Below are 20,948 nucleotides of genomic sequence, written 5' to 3' on the forward strand. Positions count from 1 at the left end.
CTGTTTTGCACACTATCCACATCCTGCCCCTTTTGCATATAATTCCACCAGCACAGTATCAGTGCTGCACTGAGGGAGCGCCGCTCTGTCAGTCGGTGCTGGGGGAGCACCGCACTGTCGGCGGGTCAGTGCTAAGGGAGTGCCGCACTGTCGGTGGGTCAGCGCTGGGGGAGCGCCGCACTGTCGGCGGGTCAGTGCTGGGGGAGCACCGCACTGTTGGCGGGTCAGTGCTAAGGGAGCGTCGCACTGTCGGTGGGTCAGTGCTGGGGGAGCGTCGCACTGTCGGTGGGTCAGCGCTGGGGGAGCGCCGCACTGTCGGTGGGTCAGCGCTGGGGGAGCGCCGCACTGTCGGTCAGCGCTGGGGGAGCACCGCACTGTCGGCGAGTCAGTGCTGAGGGAGTGCCATGCTGTTGGCGGGTCAGCGCTGAGCGAGAGACGCACTGTCGGAGGGTCAGCGCTGAGGGAGTGCCGCACTGTCGGTGGGTCAGCACTGGGGGAGCGCCACGCTGTCGGCGAGTCAGTGCTGAGGGAGTGCCATGCTGTTGGAGGGTCAGTGCTGAGCGAGAGCCGCACTGTTGGAGGTTCAGCGCTGAGGGAGAGCCGCACTGTCGGAGGGTCAGTGCTGAGGGAAAGCCGCACTGTCGGAGGGTCAGTGCTGAGGGAAAGCCGCACTGTCGGAGGGTCAGCGCTGAGGGAGTGCCGCACTGTCGGAGGGTCAGCGCTGAGGGAGTGCCGCACTGTCGGAGGGTCAGCGCTGAGGGAGTGCCACGCTGTCGGCGGATCAGCGCTGGGGGAGAGCCACGCTGTCGGAGAGTCAGCGCTGAGGGAGAGCCGCACTGTCGGAGGGTCAGCGCTGAGGGAGTGCCGCACTGTCGGAGGGTCAGCGCTGAGGGAGAGCTGCACTGTCGGAGGGTCAGTGCTGAGGGAAAGCCGCACTGTCGGAGGGTCAGTGCTGAGGGAAAGCCGCACTGTCGGAGGGTCAGTGCTGAGGGAAAGCCGCACTGTCGGAGGTCAGCGCTGAGGGAGAGCAGCACTGTCGGAGGGTCAGTGCTGAGGGAGAGCAGCACTGTTGGAGGGTCAGTGCTGAGGGAAAGCCGCACTGTCGGAGGTCAGCGCTGAGGGAGAGCAGCACTGTCGGAGGGTCAGTGCTGAGGGAGAGCAGCACTGTTGGAGGGTCAGCGCTGAGGGAGAGCTGCACTGTCAGTGGGTCTGCGCTGAGGGAGAGCCACACTGTCAGTGGGTCAGCGCTGGAGGAGCACTGCGCTGTCGGCGGGTCAGCGCTGAGGGAGAGCCGCACTGTCGGAGGGTCAGTGCTGAGGGAGTGCCGCGCTGTCGGAGGGTCAGCGCTGAGGGAGAGCCGCACTGTCGGAGGGTCAGCGCTGAGGGAGTGCCGCACTGTCGGAGGGTCAGCGCTGAGGGAGTGCCGCACTGTCGGAGGGTCAGCGCTGAGGGAGTGCCACGCTGTCGGCGGATCAGCGCTGGGGGAGAGCCACGCTGTCGGAGAGTCAGCGCTGAGGGAGAGCCGCACTGTCGGAGGGTCAGCGCTGAGGGAGTGCCACGCTGTCGGCAGATCAGCGCTGAGGGAGTGCCGCACTGTCGGAGGGTCAGTGCTGAGGGAGTGCCACGCTGTCGGCGGATCAGCGCTGAGGGAGTGCCGCACTGTCGGAGGGTCAGTGCTGAGGGAGTGCCACGCTGTCGGCGCATCAGCGCTGAGGGAGTGCCGCACTGTCGGAGGGTCAGTGCTGAGGGAGTGCCACGCTGTCGGCGCATCAGCGCTGAGGGAGTGCCACGCTGTCGGCGCATCAGCGCTGGGGGAGTGCCACGCTGTCGGCGGATCAGCGCTGAGGGAGTGCCGCACTGTCGGCAGATCAGCGATGGGGGAGAGCCACGCTGTCGGCAGATCAGCGCTGAGGGAGTGCCACGCTGTCGGCAGATCAGCGCTGAGGGAGTGCCACGCTGTCGGCGGGTCAGCGCTGAGGGAGTGCCGCACTGTCGGAGGAGTTGTTTTGTTGTTACACCACAGGTCTCTGTTTGCACTTGAGTGGATCCCAGCATCACTATTGGTGTTAGAGTGGGGAGCTGGGTGACTTTTCCTGATGTTCTTAGACCAGAATTTATCCCTGAGTCAACACTATTTGGTCAGTCGTTCAGCTCCTTATTTGTGTGCAGATTGCCCAATGCCTTTGTTGATTCCCTCTGCTCCCCTTTCCTGTACCTTAGCGAGATCCAAAAGCTGAAAAGCCGCTTGGAGAAGGTGACTAATCAGAAAGACGAGCTCCTGTCTGCTCTGGGAAAATTCTTGGATGTGCATTACCCTCCCCCCAGTGAGAAAGACATCCGGCCAAAGACGTCGGTAAGCTGTTGGTGCTGGATTTAAGTACGGGAGCAGGAGACTGCCATTTGACTCTTTGTTCTTGCGTTCAGTATGATGGTGACCAGTCTTGGGCTTTAAATCTGCTTTCCCATATGCTCCCCCAATTCCCTCGGTTTTATGTATGTCCAAATATTGCGGGTGGAGTTTCCACATCTTCCAAGGTGGAGAATTCCAATGAATTACAGCCCTCTGAGTGAAAACATTTCTCACTAGCTCAGACCAAAGACCTGAGATTGTGCCCTCCCTTGTGATTTAGAGTTAACTCTTGTCTGAGCCCCTTAAGATTCTTGTGACCTCAAGCAGATAATCCCCTCTTTGATTTTATTTTAAATTTGGGTTTGATTTATTGTTGTCACACGTACTTAGGGACAGCGAAAAGTTTTGTTTTGTGTGCAGTACAGGCAGATCAAACCATACAAAGTACATTAGAACATAGAACAGAGAAAAATACAGCGCAGTACAGGCCCTTCGGCCCTCGATGTTGCGCCGATCCAAGCCCACCTAACCTACACTAGCCCACTATCCTCCATATGCCTATCCAATGCCTGTTTAAATGCCCATAAAGAGGGAGAGTCCTCCACTGCTACTGGCAGGGCATTCCATGAACTCACTGAGTAAAGAATCTACCCCTAACATCTGTCCAATACCTACCATCCCTTAATTTAAAGCTGTGCCCCGTCGTAATAGCTGACTCCATACGTGGAAAAAGGTTCTCATGGTCAACCCTATCTAAACCCCTAATCATCTTGTACACCTCTATCAAGTCACCCCTAAACCTTCTTTTTTCCAATGAAAACAGCCCCAAGTGCCTCAGCCTTTCCTCGTACGATCTTCCTACCATACCAGACAACATCCTGGTAAACCTCCTCTGCACCCATTCCAGTGCCTCCACATCCTTCCTATAGTATAGCGACCAAAACTGCACACAATACTCCAGATGCGGCCGCACCAGAGTCTTATACAACTGCAACATGACCTCAGGGCTCCGGAACTCAATTCCTCTACCAATAAAAGCCAGTACGCCATATGCCTTCTTCACTGCACTATTTACCTGGGTGGCAACTTTCAGAGATCTGTGTACATGGACACCAAGATCCCTCTGCTCATCCACACTACCAAGTATCCGACCACTAGCCCAGTACCCCGTCTTTTTATTACTCTTACCAAAGTGAATCACCTCACACTTACCTACATTGAACTCCATTTGCCACCTTTCTGCCCAGCTCTGCAGCTTATCTATATCCCGCTGTAACCTGCCACATACTTCCTCACTGTCAACAACTCCACCGACTTTCGTATCATCCGCAAACTTGCTCACCCAACCTTCTAGCCCCTCCTCCAGGTCATTTATAAAAATGACAAACAGCAATGGTCCCAAAACAGATCCTTGCAGAACACCGCTAGTAACTGCACTCCAAGATGAACCTTTACCATCAACTACTACCCTCTGTCTTCTTCCAGCCAGCCAATTTCTAATCCAAACCTCCAACTCACCCTCAATGCCATACCTCCGTATTTTCTGCAGTAGCCTACCATGGGGAACCTTATCAAACGCCTTACTAAAATCCATATACATCACATCTACCGCTTTACCCTCGTCTACCTCCTTAGTCACCTTCTCAAAGAATTCAATAAGGTTTGTGAGGCACGACCTGCCCTTCACAAAACCATGCTGACTATCCTTGATCACATTATTCCTATCCAGATGTTCATAAATCCTTTCCCTTACAATTCTCTCTAAGACTTTGCCCACAACAGAAGTGAGACTCACCGGCCTATAGTTACTAGGGTTATCCCTACTCCCCTTCTTGAACAAGGGAACCACATTTGCTATCCTCCAGTCTACTGGCACTACTCCTGTAGACAACGAGGACATAAAAATCAAGGCCAATGGCTCTGCAATCTTCTCCCTTGCTTCCCAGAGAATCCTAGGATAAATGCCATCAGGCCCAGGGGACTTATCTATTTTCACCCTTTCCAGAATTTCCAACACCTCTTCCCTACATACCTCAAAGCCATTCATTCTAATTAATTGTGACTCAATATTCACATCGGCAACAATGTCCTGTTCCTGAGTGAATACTGACGAAAAGTATTCATTCAGTATCTCCCCAATCTCTTCAGCCTCCACACGCAGCTTCCCACTACTATCCTTGACTGGACCTATTCCTACCCTAGTCATTCTTTTATTCCTGACATACCTATAGAAAGCCTTAGGGTTTTCCCTAATCCTACCAACTAAGGACTTTTCATGTCCCCTCCTTGCTGCTCTTAGCTCTCTCTTCAGATCCTTCCTGGCTACCTCATAACTCTCAATCGCCCCAATTGAACCTTCACGCCTCATCTTTACATAGGCCGCCCTCTTTCCTTTAACAAGGGATTCCAATTCCTTATTAAACCACGGCCCCCTGATACGACCCTTTCCTCCCTGCCTGACAGGTACATACTTATCAAGGACACTCAATAGTTGCTCCTTTAACAAGCTCCACATATCAATTGTGCCCTTGCCTTGAAGCCTACTTTTCCAAGCCACGCATCCTAGGTCGTGCCTCACTGCATCATAATTTCCCTGACCCCAGCTATAACTCTTGCCCTGCAGTGCACATTTATCCCTCTCCATCACTAGAGTAAAAGTCACCGAATTGTGGTCACTATCCCCAAAGTGCTCACCTTCCTCCAATTCTAACACCTGGCCTGGTTCGTTACCCAGAACCAAATCCAGTATGGCCTCACCCCTTGTTGGCCTGTCTACATAGTGTGCCAGGAAACTCTCCTGCACACATTGGACAAACACCGACCCATATAACGAACTCGAGCTATAGCTTTCCCAGTCAATATCAGGAAAGTTAAAGTCCCCCATAACAACCACCCTATTACTTTCACTCTTCTCCTGAATCATCCTCGCAATCCTTTCTTCTACGTTTCTAAGACTATTAGGAGGCCTGTAAAAAACTCCTAAAAGGGTGACCTCACCTTTCCTATTCCTAACCTCAGCCCAAACTACCTCAGATGGCGAGTCTTCATCCATCGTCCTTTCCACCGCTGTAATACTATCTTTGACAAGCAATGCCACACCTCCCCCTCTTTTACCCCCCACCTCTGACCCTACTAAAACATTTAAACCCTGGAACCTGCAACAGCCAATCCTGTCCCTGTTCTACCCATGTCTCCGTAATAGCCACAACATCAAAATCCCAGGTACCAACCCACGCTGCAAGTTCACCTACCTTATTTCGTATACTTCTTGCATTGAAGTATACACACTTCAAGCCACTTTCCTGTTTACAGGCACCCTCCTTTGAGATTGATGCCATGTTCCTATCCTCCCTACACTCCAGGTCCTGCACCCTAAAGCCATGCCCCTAGGTTCCCATGCCCCTGCAGAGTTAGTTTAACCCCCCCCCCCATTAGGGTAATAGAACAGAGCGAGGAATACAATAATACAGTTGCAGAGAAGGTGCATAAAGAGCGAGATCAACATTAAATTTAAAATTTGAGAGGTTCTTTCAGAAGTCGAATAACAGCGGAGAAGAAGCTATTCCCGAATCTGTTGGAACTCGTGTTTAAGCTTTTGTATCTTCTGTCTGATAAAAGAGATTATAACTGGGGTGGGAAGGTCTCTGATTATGTTAGCTGCTTTTCTGAGGTAACGAGAAAACCCTTTCCCAGTCTTCTTATTTCTGGGGAATAACAGCCCAATTTTCTCAGCCCCTCATCATAAGTCAATTCCCCGTCGTCCCAGGGATAGTGTGAAGCTTTGCTGTGTCGCCTCCAACACAAAATATTTCCTGAAATAGAGAGATGGAAATGGCACACAGATTTCCAGCTGGAGTCTCATCAAGGTCTTCTATAAGCTTTGTCCCTGTCCTCCGAGCCCCTCACAGTGTAACTCAACATTTCACTTACCCCGTGATCTTGAGTGTCTGCGGGACAGAACCTCAATCTGCAAATGCAGAAGAGTCTTATTGAGCTCATTCTCTACTTGGCCTGCACCTTCTGTTTTTATTTTAGTCTTTGGTTAGTTGGGGCCTTGGAGACTGAGGATTCTTGCAGTGCGTATCCTCTCCCAGTACAGATGCAGCCCACTCAACACACACTGCACAGTGTCAGTCTGTGTTCGTCTCCGTGTGGAGCGTTTGCTGCCTCCTGCTCAGTGCGCACATTAACCAATTGATACAAAATGGGCTTCTTAGAAAATGGTCATTGTAGAATTGTAATAGTGCAGGGGAGAGGCCATCTAGTTCACTGCTATGCCTGTCCAAATCTGCAATTCACTTAGTTATGTTTCTATGCCCTCTCCCCGTGTGTTAGCTCGATACGTCATTCCTTTTCAGATAACGATACAATTCCTTCTTGAAAGCCTCAATTTGAAACTGCTTCCCCCACCTCCCCATGCTCTCAGGCAGCGTGTTCCAGACCATAACCACTTTCAGTGTGAAAACTCATGTTTCTCCTCATGTTGCTGATTGCCTTCAGTCCGTGTGCCCTCTGTGTTCCAGGCCTCCTCTAGATTTCAAGCATCTCGTCAAATGCCCCTCTTGTCCTTCTCTTCCAAGGACAAATTCCCAGTTCCTGCACTCTCCACATCACTGGAACTGTCAGAATTTTAGAACTAGGTGCGGGAGTAGGCCATTTTACCCCAAGAGCCTGCTCTGCCATTTGATACAACCCTGGTTGATCTCAACTTGACGTCAACTCAACTTTTTTGCCCGCTGTTTATAACCCTAACACATTACAAACTAAAGAGAAAAAAAGAAAGTGCTGGAAAAACTCAGCAGGTCTGGCAACATATGTGGAGAGAAAGCAGAGTTTATATTTCAGGTCCAGTTATATTCTTCAGAACTAATTAAAGATTTGTATGTCTCCTCCTTGACTCAGCAGCCACTGCTCTCTGGGGGACTGAATTCTACAGATTCATGATCCTTTGAGAGGAGTAATTTTTCTTCATGTCTGTTTTAAATCTGCTACTCCTTATCCTAAAGTTAGGATCTCTAGTTCTAGATTTCCCGACAAGGAGAAATATCTGATCGATGACTACTTTGAAATCACCTTTCAGCATTTTATCTACCTCAGTTAAATCTATTTTCATGTTTCTCCAGAGAATATAAGCCTAAATTACTCAACATCTTTGCATAAAACAAACCCGTCATCACCAGAATCTATCTAGTCAGCCTACTCTGAACTGCCTCCAATGTAATTGCATTCCTCCTCAAGTAAAGGGACCAAAACTATGTGCACAATTCATTGGAAACACCGATATGTTGTACGATTATAGTAGCACTTCCCTACTTTTATACTGTTCTCCTTTAGCAATGAGCACACAAATTCCATTTGCCTCCCATGTCACCTGCAGTACTCAAACACTAGTTTTCTGATATTCATGCAATGAGGCACCCAGGTCCCTCTGCACTGAAGCACTCTGAAGTTTCTCACTGCTTGGAATTTTGCTATTTTTTCCAGTTTACATTCCAAAGACCTATCTGCAGATCTGCAGTCCTTGCACAACCTAGTCTCCATCAAAATGTTTCAGTATTGGCGTATTCTTCAACCATTGGTTTGAGTACCTCTTACGGTGGAGTGGCACTGGGCGAACTGCTCACTTACAGACCTAGTCCAAATGCGAAGGGCCAAAAGGCCACTTTACGGGCTGCAGGGGTGGTGAGGGGAGCAGGGACCAGTTTAAGGGCTGTCATTAACCTTCATATGACTCCCCATTTTCCAGAGATCGGCTGCTGAGAGATATAAAGGCTCGGCCAACTTCATCACGCTGCATGAGATTCTTGAGGTGAGGATTGTGGTTAATGGGGACAGAGGTGGAGGGTGGGGATGGGGGAGGTGTGTTTCAGTTAATGCTGCCCGCCACTGTGGGAATAGGAGGTTTGGACTGGGACTGGTAAACCTCCTCCCATGCTTCCAGGTGAGACTGACCCTCCCAGACAGTGATCAGGATTGGGGATAACTCCAGTTTAAATGCCTCGTGTCAGTGCAGCACATCCCCAGTATTGCATTGGGGTTATCGTGTCTGGATTTTAGGATGCAAAGTGCCTGTGTATTTGATACGGAGACCAGACTGAGAGGTAATGTGCAAGTATTCACATTAATGTGAGGAGACACCCTTTCCTGCAGGAGCATGAATCAAGCAAAATCTAACTCTGAGCTGCTCAGGGAGATTGAATTTTAAACAGTGTCTCAAAGGAAGAGAGATAGCAAAGGAGAGAGAGCTGGGAGGATTGTAAAAGGTGTGGAGGGGTTTAGAGACAGAATTCCAGAGCTTAGGGCCCACGACAACACACAGCATGGCTGTGTCTGGTGGAACGATGGAAATCGGAGAATGTGCAAAATGCCTGAACTGGAGAAGCACAGACTTCTCAGAGTAGAAGGAGGTGACTAGAGATAGAGAGGGAGTGTAGGGGCAGGAGGAGGGGACAGAGATAGGGAGGGGGTGTAGGGGCTGGTGGAGGTGACAGATAGGGAGGAGGGTGTATGGGCTGTAGGGGTTGACAGACATAGGGAGGGGGTGTAGGGGCTGATGGAGGTGACAGAGATAGGGAGGAGGGTGTAGGGGCTAAAGGAGGTGACAGAGATAGAGAGGGGGTGTAGGGGCTGGTGGAGGTGACAGAGATAGGGAGGAGGGTGTAGGGGCTGGAGGAGGTGACAGAGATAGGGAGGGGGTGTAGGGGCTGTAGGAGGGGACAGGGATAGGGAGGGGGTGTAGGGGGTGACAAATAGGGAGGGGGTGTAGGGGCTGGTGGAGGTGACAGATAGCGAGGAGGTGTAGGGGCTGGAGGAGGTGACAGACATAGGGAGGGGGTGTAGGGACTGGAGGGGGTGTAGGGGCTGATAGGGATGACGGGGATAGGGAGGGGGAGTGAGTGAGGAATGATTTGAAAACAAAGGTGAGTATTTTAAAATGGCAATGTTGCCAGATCCTGAGTCAGTTCATCACATGCGTGGAAGTCAGTGATGGGTGAATGGGAGCCTGTGTACATTATGGTATTGGGGATGGTGGTGGAGTGGCTGTTTGGATGAGTTGCTGGAGGTTGGGAAGCCAGTCAGCAGCACTTTGGGGTTTAAACGTTCAAGGAAGTGTTGCCTTTTCAAACAAGAAGACCTTCAGCCTGTCTGTCTTTGAATCTGTCGGGTGCCATTTTGTGTTGTTTGAATTTGTTTTGATGTTTGAATGCAGCCTGGCCCTTATCCGCTCGTGTCTGTGTCTCTCTGCCCCTCTCTCTCTCTCTCTCTCTCTCTGTCAGCTACTCATTACCAAGGCTATGAAGAGCCCCCATGATCCCTACCTGGAGCTGGATGATACTTTCTGGCCGCCCTTCCTCGAAGCCCTGCTGCGTTATGGGGTGGTCCTACGCCACCCCGACGACCCCCACCGAATCCGCCTGGAGGAATTCAACCAGTAGCAGGTGATGTGGGGGTGGCCCTTGGCCACATCGTGAACCCCCTCACCCCTTCCCACCGGCAATGGACCAACTTTGCCATCTCCCCACCCTGCTCCTCTCCTCCTGCCTGGCAGGACGCAGGACTGGCTTCTGTAAACAAAGGAGTTATGGAATGGGGGCTGGGGGGGAGCCCATTCTCCCCCCACCTCCCCACCTCATGTATCTCTGCGGATGCTGGACAGTTTGTGTGCGCACGTTTCTGTTACTTACTGCGCTCCCTGGGAGCCCCTGATGTGAGCTGCTCCGTCTGGTTGTTCCCCACCCATATGTACATGCGACGTGTGGACCATATCGTTGCAGAGCGAGCAAGCAGCGGGAATAGATGCGCACATCCCCCCCCCCCCCCCCCCCCCCCTCCCTTCCACCTCCTGGGGTCCATGGCCCAACAGTTATAAACAAGACAACAGCAAAATGCCTCACCAATGGAGATGAAGTGGACGCAGAGCTTGACACCATTGTATAAAGGGACGGTAGGCAGTGGAAGACTTGCAGCTGTATGTTCCCAAGCTCCACTGTCCTGTGCTCTGGAATGTTCCGAGATGCAGTTGTTGGACCCTACTCTCCTCCCCGGCCCTGTGCAGCCAGGGACACTGATTCACACACTCAGTGTGCCACATCCTGATGACTCTGCAGTGACTTTGCAGAGTTCCTCCTGATGTATTGTTCATTAAAGCTCTTGTAACTTGACTTTGCCTCCTGTTTTCGAACACCTTGATTTTCTGAAAGGTTGGTAGACTTTTAGTATCGGCTGAATAGTGTGTGTGTGTGTGTGGGGGGTGGGGGGGCGGGGGGGGTGGGGGGGCGGGGGGGGAGAGTTGGTGGGGAATGTACAGAGGAGAAAGTGAGGTCTGCAGATGCTGGAGATCAAAGTTGAAACTTTATTGCTGGAACAGCACAGCAGGTCAGGCAGCATCCAGGGAACAGGAGATTCGACGTTTCGGGCACAGGCCCTTCTTCAGGAATGAGCAGAGGGTGTTCAGCAGGAGAAGATAAAAGGTAGGGAGGAGGGACTTGGAGGAGGGGCGTTGGAAATGTGATAGGTGGAAAGAGGTCAAGGTGAGGGTGATAGGTCGGAGTAGGATGGAGGCGGAGAGGTCAAGAAGAAGACTGCAGGTCAGGAAGGCGGTGCCGGGCTGGAGGGATTCGGCTGAGACAAGGTGGGGGGAGGGGGGATGAAGAAACTGGTGAAGTCCAAGTTCATCCCCTGCGGTTGGAGGGTTCCCAGTCGGAAGATAAGACGCTCCTCCTCCGACCGTCGGGTTGTTGTGGTTTGGCGGTGGATGAGTCCAATGACCTGCATATCCTCGGTGGAGTGGGAGGGGGAGTTGAAATGCTGTGCTACAGGGTGGTTGGGTTGGTTCGTCCGGGTGGCCCAGAGGTGCTCTCTGAATCGCTCCGCAAGTAGGCGGCCTGTCTCCCCAATATAGAGGAGGCCACACCGGCTGCAGCGGATGCAGTAGATGATGTGGGTGGAGGTGCAGGTGAATCTGTGGCGGATATGGAAGTTTCCCTTGGGGCCTTGGAGAGAAGTGAGGGGGGAGGTGTCGGCGCAAGTGTTGCACCTCCTGCGGTTGCAAGGGAAGGTGCCGGGAGTGGAGGTTGGAATGTTGGAGGTGGAGGTTGGAGGTGGGAGTGGAATGTACAGAGTCAACACTGTTCCCAAGTGTAGTGCAGGGCTACAATCAGAGAAAAGCTCCCTCCCCAAGTAAAGGAATGGCTGAGTGTGGGGGGGTGGAACGAGTGAGTGTTGAAGGTGGGGGTCAGTGTGTCGATCGAGTGTGGGGGGGTGGAGGGAGTGAGTGTTGAAGGTGGGGGTCAGTGTGTCGATCGAGTGTGGGGGGGTGGAGGGAGTGAGTGTTGAAGGTGGGGGTCAGTGTGTTGATCGAGTGTGGGGGGGTGGAGGGAGTGAGTGTTGAAGGTGGGGGTCAGTGTGTTGATCGAGGGAGGGGGTGTTGAAGGTGGGGGTCAGTGTGTCGATTGAGGGAGGGGGTGTTGAAGGTGGGGGTCAGTGTGTCGATCGAGTGTGGGGGTTGGAGGGAGTGAGTGTTGAAGGTGGGGGTCAGTGTGTCGATCGAGTGTGGGGGTTGGAGGGAGTGAGTGTTGAAGGTGGGGGTCAGTGTGTCGAACGAGTGTGGGGGGGTGGAGGGAGTGAGTGTTGAAGGTGGGGGTCAGTGTGTCGATCGAGTGTGGGGGGGTGGAGGGAGTGAGTGTTGAAGGTGGGGGTCAGTGTGTCGATCGAGTGTGGGGGGGTGGAGGGAGTGAGTGTTGAAGGTGGGGGTCAGTGTGTCGAACGAGTGTGGGGGGGGAGGGAGTGAGTGTTGAAGGTGGGGGTCAGTGTGTCGATCGAGTGTGGGGGGGTGGAGGGAGTGAGTGTTGAAGGTGGGGGTCAGTGTGTCGAACGAGTGTGGGGGGGTGGAGGGAGTGAGTGTTGAAGGTGGGGGTCAGTGTGTCGAACGAGTGTGGGGGGGGTGGAGGGAGTGAGTGTTGAAGGTGGGGGTCAGTGTGTCGATCGAGTGTGGGGGGGTGGAGGGAGTGAGTGTTGAAGGTGGGGGTCAGTGTGTCGAACGAGTGTGGGGGGGTGGAGGGAGTGATGTTGAAGGTGGGGGTCAGTGTGTCGATTGAGTGTGGGGGGGGTGGAGGGAGTGAGTGTTGAAGGTGGGGGTCAGTGTGTCGAACGAGTGTGGGGGGGTGGAGGGAGTGAGTGTTGAAGGTGGGGGTCAGTGTGTCGAACGAGTGTGGGGGGGTGGAGGGAGTGAGTGTTGAAGGTGGGGGTCAGTGTGTCGATTGAGTGTGGGGGGTGGAGGGAGTGAGTGTTGAAGGTGGGGGTCAGTGTGTCGATTGAGTGTGGGGGGGTGGAGGGAGTGAGTGTTGAAGGTGGGGGTCAGTGTGTCGATTGAGTGTGGGGGGGTGGAGGGAGTGAGTGTTGAAGGTGGGGGTCAGTGTGTCGATCGAGTGTGGGGGGGTGGAGGGAGTAAGTGTTGAAGGTGGGGGTCAGTGTGTCGATCGAGTGTGGGGGGGGTGGAGGGAGTGAGTGTTGAAGGTGGGGGTCAGTGTGTCGAACGAGTGTGGGGGGGAGGGAGTGAGTGTTGAAGGTGGGGGTCAGTGTGTCGAACGAGTGTGGGGGGTGGAGGGAGTGAGTGTTGAAAGTGGGGGTCAGTGTGTCGATCGAGTGTGGGGGGGTGGAGGGAGTGAGTGTTGAAGGTGGGGGTCTGTGTGTCGAACGAGTGTGGGGGGGTGGAGGGAGTGAGTGTTGAAGGTGGGGGTCAGTGCGTCGATCGAGTGTGGGGGGGTGGAGGGAGTGAGTGTTGAAGGTGGGGGTCAGTGTGTCGGTCGAGTGTGGGGGGGGTGGAGGGAGTGAGTGTTGAAGGTGGGGGTCAGTGTGTCGATCGAGTGTGGGGGGGTGGAGGGAGGGGGTGTTGAAGGTGGGGGTCAGTGTGTCGATCGAGTGTGGGGGGTTGAGGGAGTGAGTGTTGAAGATGGGGGTCAGTGTGTTGATCGAGTGTGGGGGGGTGGAGGGAGTGAGTGTTGAAGGTGGGGGTCAGTGTGTCGATCGAGTGTGGGGGGTGGAGGGAGTGAGTGTTGAAGATGGGGGTCAGTGTGTCGATCGAGTGTGGGGGGTGGAGGGAGTGAGTGTTGAAGGTGGGGGTCAGTGTGTCGATCGAGTGTGGGGGGGGAGGAGGGAGTGAGTGTTGAAGGTGGGGGTCAGTGTGTTGATCGAGTGTGGGGGGGTGGAGGGAGTGAGTGTTGAAGGTGGGGGTCAGTGTGTCGATCGAGTGTGGGGGGGGAGGAGGGAGTGAGTGTTGAAGGTGGGGGTCAGTGTGTCGAACGAGTGTGGGGGGGTGGAGGGAGTGAGTGTTGAAGGTGGGGGTCAGTGTGTCGATCGAGTGTGGGGGGTGGAGGGAGTGAGTGTTGAAGGTGGGGGTCAGTGTGTCGATCGAGTGTGGGGGGTGGAGGGAGTGAGTGTTGAAGGTGGGGGTCAGTGTGTCGATCGAGTGTGGGGGGGTGGAGAGAGTGAGTGTTGAAGGTGGGGGTCAGTGTGTCGATCGAGTGTGGGGGGGGTGGAGGGAGTGAGTGTTGAAGGTGGGGGTCAGTGTGTTGATCGAGGGAGGGGGTGTTGAAGGTGGGGGTCAGTGTGTCGATTGAGGGAGGGGGTGTTGAAGGTGGGGGTCAGTGTGTGGATCGAGTGTGGGGGGGGAGGAGGGAGTGAGTGTTGAAGGTGGGGGTCAGTGTGTCGATCGAGTGTGGGGGGGGGAGGGACTGAGTGTTGAAGGTGGGGGTCAGTGTGTCGATCGAGTGTGGGGGGGGGAGGGAGTGAGTGTTGAAGGTGGGGGTCAGTGTGTCGATCGAGTGTGGGGGGGGAGGGAGTGAGTGTTGAAGGTGGGGGTCAGTGTGTCGATCGAGTGTGGGGGGGTGGAGGGAGTGAGTGTTGAAGGTGGGGGTCAGTGTGTCGATGGAGTGTGGGGGGGTGGAGGGAGTGAGTGTTGAAGGTGGGGGTCAGTGTGTCGATCGAGTGTGGGGGGGGTGGAGGGAGTGAGTGTTGAAGGTGGGGGTCAGTGTGTCGATCGAGTGTGGGGGGGTGGAGGGAGTGAGTGTTGAAGGTGGGGGTCGGTGTGTCGATCGAGTGTGGGGGGTGGAGGGAGTGAGTGTTGAAGGTGGGGGTCAGTGTGTCGATCGAGTGTGGGGGGGTGGAGGGAGTGAGTGTTGAAGGTGGGTGTCAGTGTGTCGATCGAGTGTGGGGGGTGGAGGGAGTGAGTGTTGAAGGTGGGGGTCAGTGTGTCGATCGAGTGTGGGGGGTGGAGGGAGTGAGTGTTGAAGGTGGGGGTCAGTGTGTCGATCGAGTGTGGGGGGGTGGAGGGAGTGAGTGTTGAAGGTGGGGGTCAGTGTGTCGATGGAGTGTGGGGGGGTGGAGGGAGTGAGTGTTGAAGGTGGGGGGTCACTGTGTCGATCGAGTGTGGGGGGTGGTGGAGGGAGTGAGTGTTGAAGGTGGGGGTCAGTGTGTCGATCGAGTGTGGGGGGGTGGAGGGAGTGAGTGTTGAAGGTGGGGGTCAGTGTGTCGATCGAGTGTGGGGGGGGTGGAGGGAGTGAGTGTTGAAGGTGGGGGTCAGTGTGTCGATCGAGTGGGGGGGTGGAGGGAGTGAGTGTTGAAGGTGGGGGTCGGTGTGTCGATCGAGTGTGGGGGGTGGAGGGAGTGAGTGTTGAAGGTGGGGGTCAGTGTGTCGATCGAGTGTGGGGGGGCGAGGGGAGGGAGTGTTGAAGGTGGGGGTCAGTGTGTCGATCGAGTGTGGGGGGTGGAGGGAGTGAGTGTTGAAGGTGGGGGTCAGTGTGTCGATCGAGTGTGGGGGGGTGGAGGGAGTGAGTGTTGAAGGTGGGGGTCAGTGTGTCGATCGAGTGTGGGGCGGGTGGAGGGAGTGAGTGTTGAAGGTGGGGGTCAGTGTGTAGATCGAGTGTGGGGGGGGTGGAGGGAGTGAGTGTTGAAGGTGGGGGTCGGTGTGTCGATCGAGTGTGGGGGGGTGGAGGGAGTGAGTGTTGAAGGTGGGGGTCAGTGTGTCGATCGAGTGTGGGGGGGTGGAGGGAGTGAGTGTTGAAGGTGGGGGGCAGTGTGTCGATCGAGTGTGGGGGGGTGGAGGGAGTGAGTGTTGAAGGTGGGGGTCAGTGTGTCGATCGAGTGTGGGGGGGCGAGGGGAGGGAGTGTTGAAGGTGGGGGTCAGTGTGTCGATCGAGTGTGGGGGGGCGAGGGGAGGGAGTGTTGAAGGTGGGGGTCAGTGTGTCGATCGAGTGTGGGGGGTGGAGGGAGTGAGTGTTGAAGGTGGGGGTCAGTGTGTCGATCGAGTGTGGGGGGGTGGAGAGAGTGAGTGTTGAAGGTGGGGGTCAGTGTGTCGATCGAGTGTGGGGGGGGTGGAGGGAGTGAGTGTTGAAGGTGGGGGTCAGTGTGTTGATCGAGGGAGGGGGTGTTGAAGGTGGGGGTCAGTGTGTCGATTGAGGGAGGGGGTGTTGAAGGTGGGGGTCAGTGTGTGGATCGAGTGTGGGGGGGGAGGAGGGAGTGAGTGTTGAAGGTGGGGGTCAGTGTGTCGATCGAGTGTGGGGGGGGGAGGGACTGAGTGTTGAAGGTGGGGGTCAGTGTGTCGATCGAGTGTGGGGGGGGGGAGGGAGTGAGTGTTGAAGGTGGGGGTCAGTGTGTCGATCGAGTGTGGGGGGGGAGGGAGTGAGTGTTGAAGGTGGGGGTCAGTGTGTCGATCGAGTGTGGGGGGGTGGAGGGAGTGAGTGTTGAAGGTGGGGGTCAGTGTGTCGATCGAGTGTGGGGGGGTGGAGGGAGTGAGTGTTGAAGGTGGGGGTCAGTGTGTCGATCGAGTGTGGGGGGGTGGAGGGAGTGAGTGTTGAAGGTGGGGGTCAGTGTGTCGATCGAGTGTGGGGGGGTGGAGGGAGTGAGTGTTGAAGGTGGGGGTCAGTGTGTCGATGGAGTGTGGGGGGGTGGAGGGAGTGAGTGTTGAAGGTGGGGGTCAGTGTGTCGATCGAGTGTGGGGGGGGTGGAGGGAGTGAGTGTTGAAGGTGGGGGTCAGTGTGTCGATCGAGTGTGGGGGGGTGGAGGGAGTGAGTGTTGAAGGTGGGGGTCAGTGTGTCGATCGAGTGTGGGGGGGTGGAGGGAGTGAGTGTTGAAGGTGGGGTCAGTGTGTCGATCGAGTGTGGGGGGGTGGAGGGAGTGAGTGTTGAAGGTGGGGTCAGTGTGTCGATCGAGTGTGGGGGGTGGAGGGAGTGAGTGTTGAAGGTGGGGGTCAGTGTGTCGATCGAGTGTGTGGGGGGTGGAGGGAGTGAGTGTTGAAGGTGGGGGTCAGTGTGTCGATCGAGTGTGGGGCGGGTGGAGGGAGTGAGTGTTGAAGGTGGGGGTCAGTGTGTCGATCGAGTGTGGGAGGGGGAGGGAGTGAGTGTTGAAGGTGGGGGTCAGTGTGTCGATCGAGTGTGGGGGTGTGGAGGGAGTGAGTGTTGAAGGTGGGGGTCAGTGTGTCGATCGAGTGTGGGGGGGAGGGAGTGAGTGTTGAAGGTGGGGGTCAGTGCGTCGATCGAGTGTGGGGGGTGGAGGGAGTGAGTGTTGAAGGTGGGGGTCAGTGTGTCGATCGAGTGTGGGGAGGGTGGAGGGAGTGAGTGTTGAAGGTGGGGGTCAGTGTGTCGATCGAGTGTGGGGGAGGTGGAGGGAGTGAGTGTTGAAGGTGGGGGTCAGTGTGTCGATCGAGTGTGGGGGGGTGGAGGGAGTGAGTGTTGAAGGTGGGGGTCAGTGTGTCGATCGAATGTGGGGGGGTGTGGAGGGAGTGAGTGTTGAAGGTGGGGGTCAGTGTGTCGATCGAGTGTGGGGGGGGTGGAGGGAGTGAGTGATGAAGGTGGGGGTCAGTATGTCGATCGAGTGTGGGGGGTGGAGGGAGTGAGTGTTGAAGGTGGGGGTCAGTGTGTCGATCGAGTGGGGGGTGGAGGGAGTGAGTGTTGAAGGTGGGGGTCAGTGTGTCGATCGAGTGTGGGGGGGTGGAGGGAGTGAGTGTTGAAGGTGGGGGTCAGTGTGTCGATCGAGTGTGGGGGGTGGAGGGAGTGAGTGTTGAAGGTGGGGGTCAGTGTGTCGATCGAGTGTGTCGAACTGGTGGTGTCCACAAGGTGTCCTCATCAGACTGTCTGTCTGAGACAGCCCACACTGTACCAGAGCGATCGTAGCTTTGAAGTGGAGAGAGAAAAAACACAGTTAACGTTTCAAGTCCAGTGAACCTTCTTTCGAACTGATGGTAGCTGGGAAAAGTGGTCTCTGCGCTGAAGGAGAAGCATTAGGCTGAAGCAGAGGAATTATGTTGGGTAATTGGAGGAATGGGGAGGAAGAAAATCTGATATTGGGGCTGATGAGGCGGTGAAAATGGGTTGGCTTTGCTGAAAGCAACCCACGCCATATGACAGGGCCTGGGGTGTGTGAGTAGGTAAAGGACAAACTCGATATTGAATCCTGAAGGCTGCAAAGACCCCAAATGAGATCCTGTTCTTCCAGCTTGCATTTCTTTCCAAGCTACTGTCGGTTCTGAATAAGGGTCACAGTACTCAAAAGCAATTATTCTGCTTTCTTTTGGTGGACACTGCCAGACTTTGGGTTTCTCCAGCAATTTCCGTTTCAGGTCGTCCGCATCCGCAGTTATATGAAAGCCACAGTATCAGGTTGTGTTTGTACAATAGGGTTGGCTTGGCGATATTATCCGAGCCACCCCCTCCCTGCCCCAATGTAGGCGTTTGAGAAACCCAGCTGCAGGGTTGCTGAATCGTTTTGGAGTGGAGGAAGGCAATTTGACCCATTGTCCCTGTGCTACCTGTTCAAATGAGCAGCTCATCTCATGCCTCTCACGCACCTTCCTCCCACCATAACTCTGTACATTCATTCTGTTCAGATAATTATCCAAATCCCTCTGAAAGTCATCGATTGAAGCTACCTCCACTTCATATTGCGTTCTCAGGCAGTGCATTCCAGACCCTAACCCCACTTCCTGCATGAAAATGGTTCTCCCACTGTCTCCCCTTTGGCTGATCACCTTCAATCTGTGGTCCCTTTGACTCCCAGTCCACCTGCCAATCTGTTCCTCTGGCCCGGCCCTGACCTCCCCCTCCTCTTGGTTTGGACACCTTGACCGAATATCAAATTTCTCCTCGGAACTTCACCTGACCAAGGAGCAGTGCTCAAAAAGCTTGTGGTTTCAAATAAACCTGTTGGACCATAACCCGGTGTAGTGAGACCTCTGACTTTGTTTACCACTTGCGCTTCTATATCACGGCTTCTCGAAGAAATACAGTCTCGGCTTCTCCAGAAGCTCAAGCCTGTCTACGCCGGGAACCTCTCTTGGCAATCTTTCTGTTTTAGAGAGAAAGTGAGGGCTGCAGATAGATGCTGGAGATCAGAGCTGAAAATCTGTTGCTGGAAAAGCGCAGCAGGTCAGGCAGCATCCAAGGAGCAGGAGAATCGACATTTCGGGCATGAGCCCTTCTTCAGGGCTTTCTGTTTTGCCCAGTTTATTTTCTGGAAAATGGCTAGTCCTTGCACAGCAGGCCATCACTGCCAGAACCATTGAGCTTAGCTATATTCTTTGACAGTCAGCTTGGAGGACATCTAGCAGAGGAGAGGCGTTGTTCCAGCATCTCTAATCTCTTCACCTCACTGACACCCCTCATCCCAGTGAACCTTGTTCAGCTATTTGCCAGCATTGGAACTGCATTGTTACCATTTGGCTGGGTGGGGGAGGGGAGTGCAGCAGACACTGCACAGCTTGCTATGCAACACAAATCAGAGAATTGCTGTGATGCAGCACAGACCACTCGGTCCATCGTAGTCGCACTGTTTCTGTTGCCAAGTGCCAATCTCTCCTGCCTTTTCTCCATTCCTCTGCGTGCCATTGCTTTCCAAAAACAAGCATCCAGTGATCTCCTCAACTGAACCTGCCTCCACCACACTTGCAGGCAGTGCATTCTGTACCCTAACTACTCAATCAGTGAGAAAGTTTATTTCTGACATTGTTGAAACTTTATTGCTGGAACAGTACAGCAGGTCAGGCAGCATCCAGGGAACAGGAGATTCGATCTTTCGGGCACAGGCCCTCTCCCCAGACCCATCCAGATGCCTACACCCCCCCCCCTCCCCCCCACCCCTCCCAGTCGGAACAGGGACCACATACCATGCTCCGTGGATGCGGGTCTGCCTCTTTGCCGACTGCCTTTCCTTCCCACCTCCTGAGAGATAAAGACCATGTCCTTTCCTGGGGAAGTGGCCAAGCCCTTGCTTTCTCCTCTCTCGTGGTTGGCCGGGAATCTCCCGTTCCTAACCGCCTGGTATGTCGGAAGGATTTGTCCGTCTCATTGGCTCACCCACCGAGTCTGGAATCTGAGCGGGGCGTGAACCCGGAGTCTTTGGGCTCAGGATCAGTGACATTGCCCACCCCTTTGCCTATCCCTTCGTTCTCATCTGACCTTGAACACAGTCAGCGATGTGCAAACATGATAGATGGAGGGGTCGATAGATGGAGGGGAGAGGAATTGCACAGCTTGAATAACAATCAATTCACATCCACCCCAACTTGGTAACGGGTTCAGAGTGAATTGAAGGCTCACTCTCTCCATCATGAAGCTCTCATGTCATATTGTTTATGCATAACCTGTTGTAATTCAGTGAGGTGTGGGTGAGATCATTAATTGTCAGCAGTTATTTCAGAGCACGTTTTTGAATTGCATGTTTTGGATGTGAATGATTTTGCTGAGGATTAAGCTAATCCACTTGGACACTGGGGAGGGGAACCTGCTAATGCCACACTTTGCCGCTTCTCCTTAGCACTGACCCTCCGACAGTGCGGCACTCGCTCAGCACTGACCCTCCGACAGTGCGACACTCCCTCAGCACTGACCCTCCGACAGTGCGGCTCTCCCTCAGCACTGACCCTCTGACAGTGCGCACTCCCTCAGCACTGACCATCCGACAGTGCGGCTCTCCCTCAGCACTGACCCTCTGACAGTGCGGCGCTCCCTCAGCACTGACCCTCCGACAGTGCGGCTCTCCCTCAGCACTGACCCTCTGACAGTGCGCACTCCCTCAGCACTGACCATCCGACAGTGCGGCACTCGCTCAGCACTGACCCTCCGACAGTGTGGCGCTCCCTCAGCACTGACCCTCCGACAATGCGGCTCTCCCTCAGCACTGACCCTCCGACAGTGCGGCATTTCCTCAGCACTGACCCTCTGACAGTGCCCACTCCCTCAGCACTGACAGTCTGACAGTGCGGCATTTCCTCAGCACTGATCGTCCGACAGTGCGGCATTCCCTCAGCACTGACCGTCCGACAGTGCGGTATTCCCTCAGCACTGACCGTCCGACAGTGCGGCACTCCCTCAGCACTGACCGTCCGACAGTGCGGCACTCCCTCAGCACTGACCATCCGACAGTGTGGCATTCCCTCAGCACTGACCCTCTGACAGTGCGACACTCCCTCAGCACTGACCCTTCGACAGTGCGGCATTCCCTCAGCACTGACCCTCTGACAGTGCCGCATTCCCTCAGCACTGACCCTCCGACAATGCGGCACTCCCTCAGCACTGACCCTCCGACAGTGCCCACTCCCTCTGCACTA

At 54.8% G+C, this 20,948-nt stretch overlaps 1 protein-coding gene across 1 annotated transcript in view; it reads left to right on the plus strand.

Annotated features, from left to right (window-relative positions):
* cenpk (centromere protein K) overlaps positions 1-10,175 on the plus strand; it is a 33,408-nt gene extending 23,233 nt beyond the window's left edge. The window contains exons 10-12 of the mRNA XM_043680042.2: positions 2,221-2,353; positions 8,097-8,159; positions 9,628-10,175. Of these exons, the coding sequence (XP_043535977.1) occupies positions 2,221-2,353; positions 8,097-8,159; positions 9,628-9,786 (355 nt within the window). The 3' untranslated portion in view covers positions 9,787-10,175. The remainder of the gene's footprint in view (positions 1-2,220; positions 2,354-8,096; positions 8,160-9,627) is intronic.
* Positions 10,176-20,948: the final 10,773 nt, after the last annotated feature.

The sequence above is a fragment of the Chiloscyllium plagiosum genome, unplaced genomic scaffold, assembly GCF_037043375.1.
Source record: "Chiloscyllium plagiosum isolate Xiang-an unplaced genomic scaffold, Cpla_swu_hap1 HiC_scaffold_51, whole genome shotgun sequence".
NCBI classification, from domain to species: Eukaryota; Metazoa; Chordata; class Chondrichthyes; order Orectolobiformes; family Hemiscylliidae; genus Chiloscyllium; species Chiloscyllium plagiosum.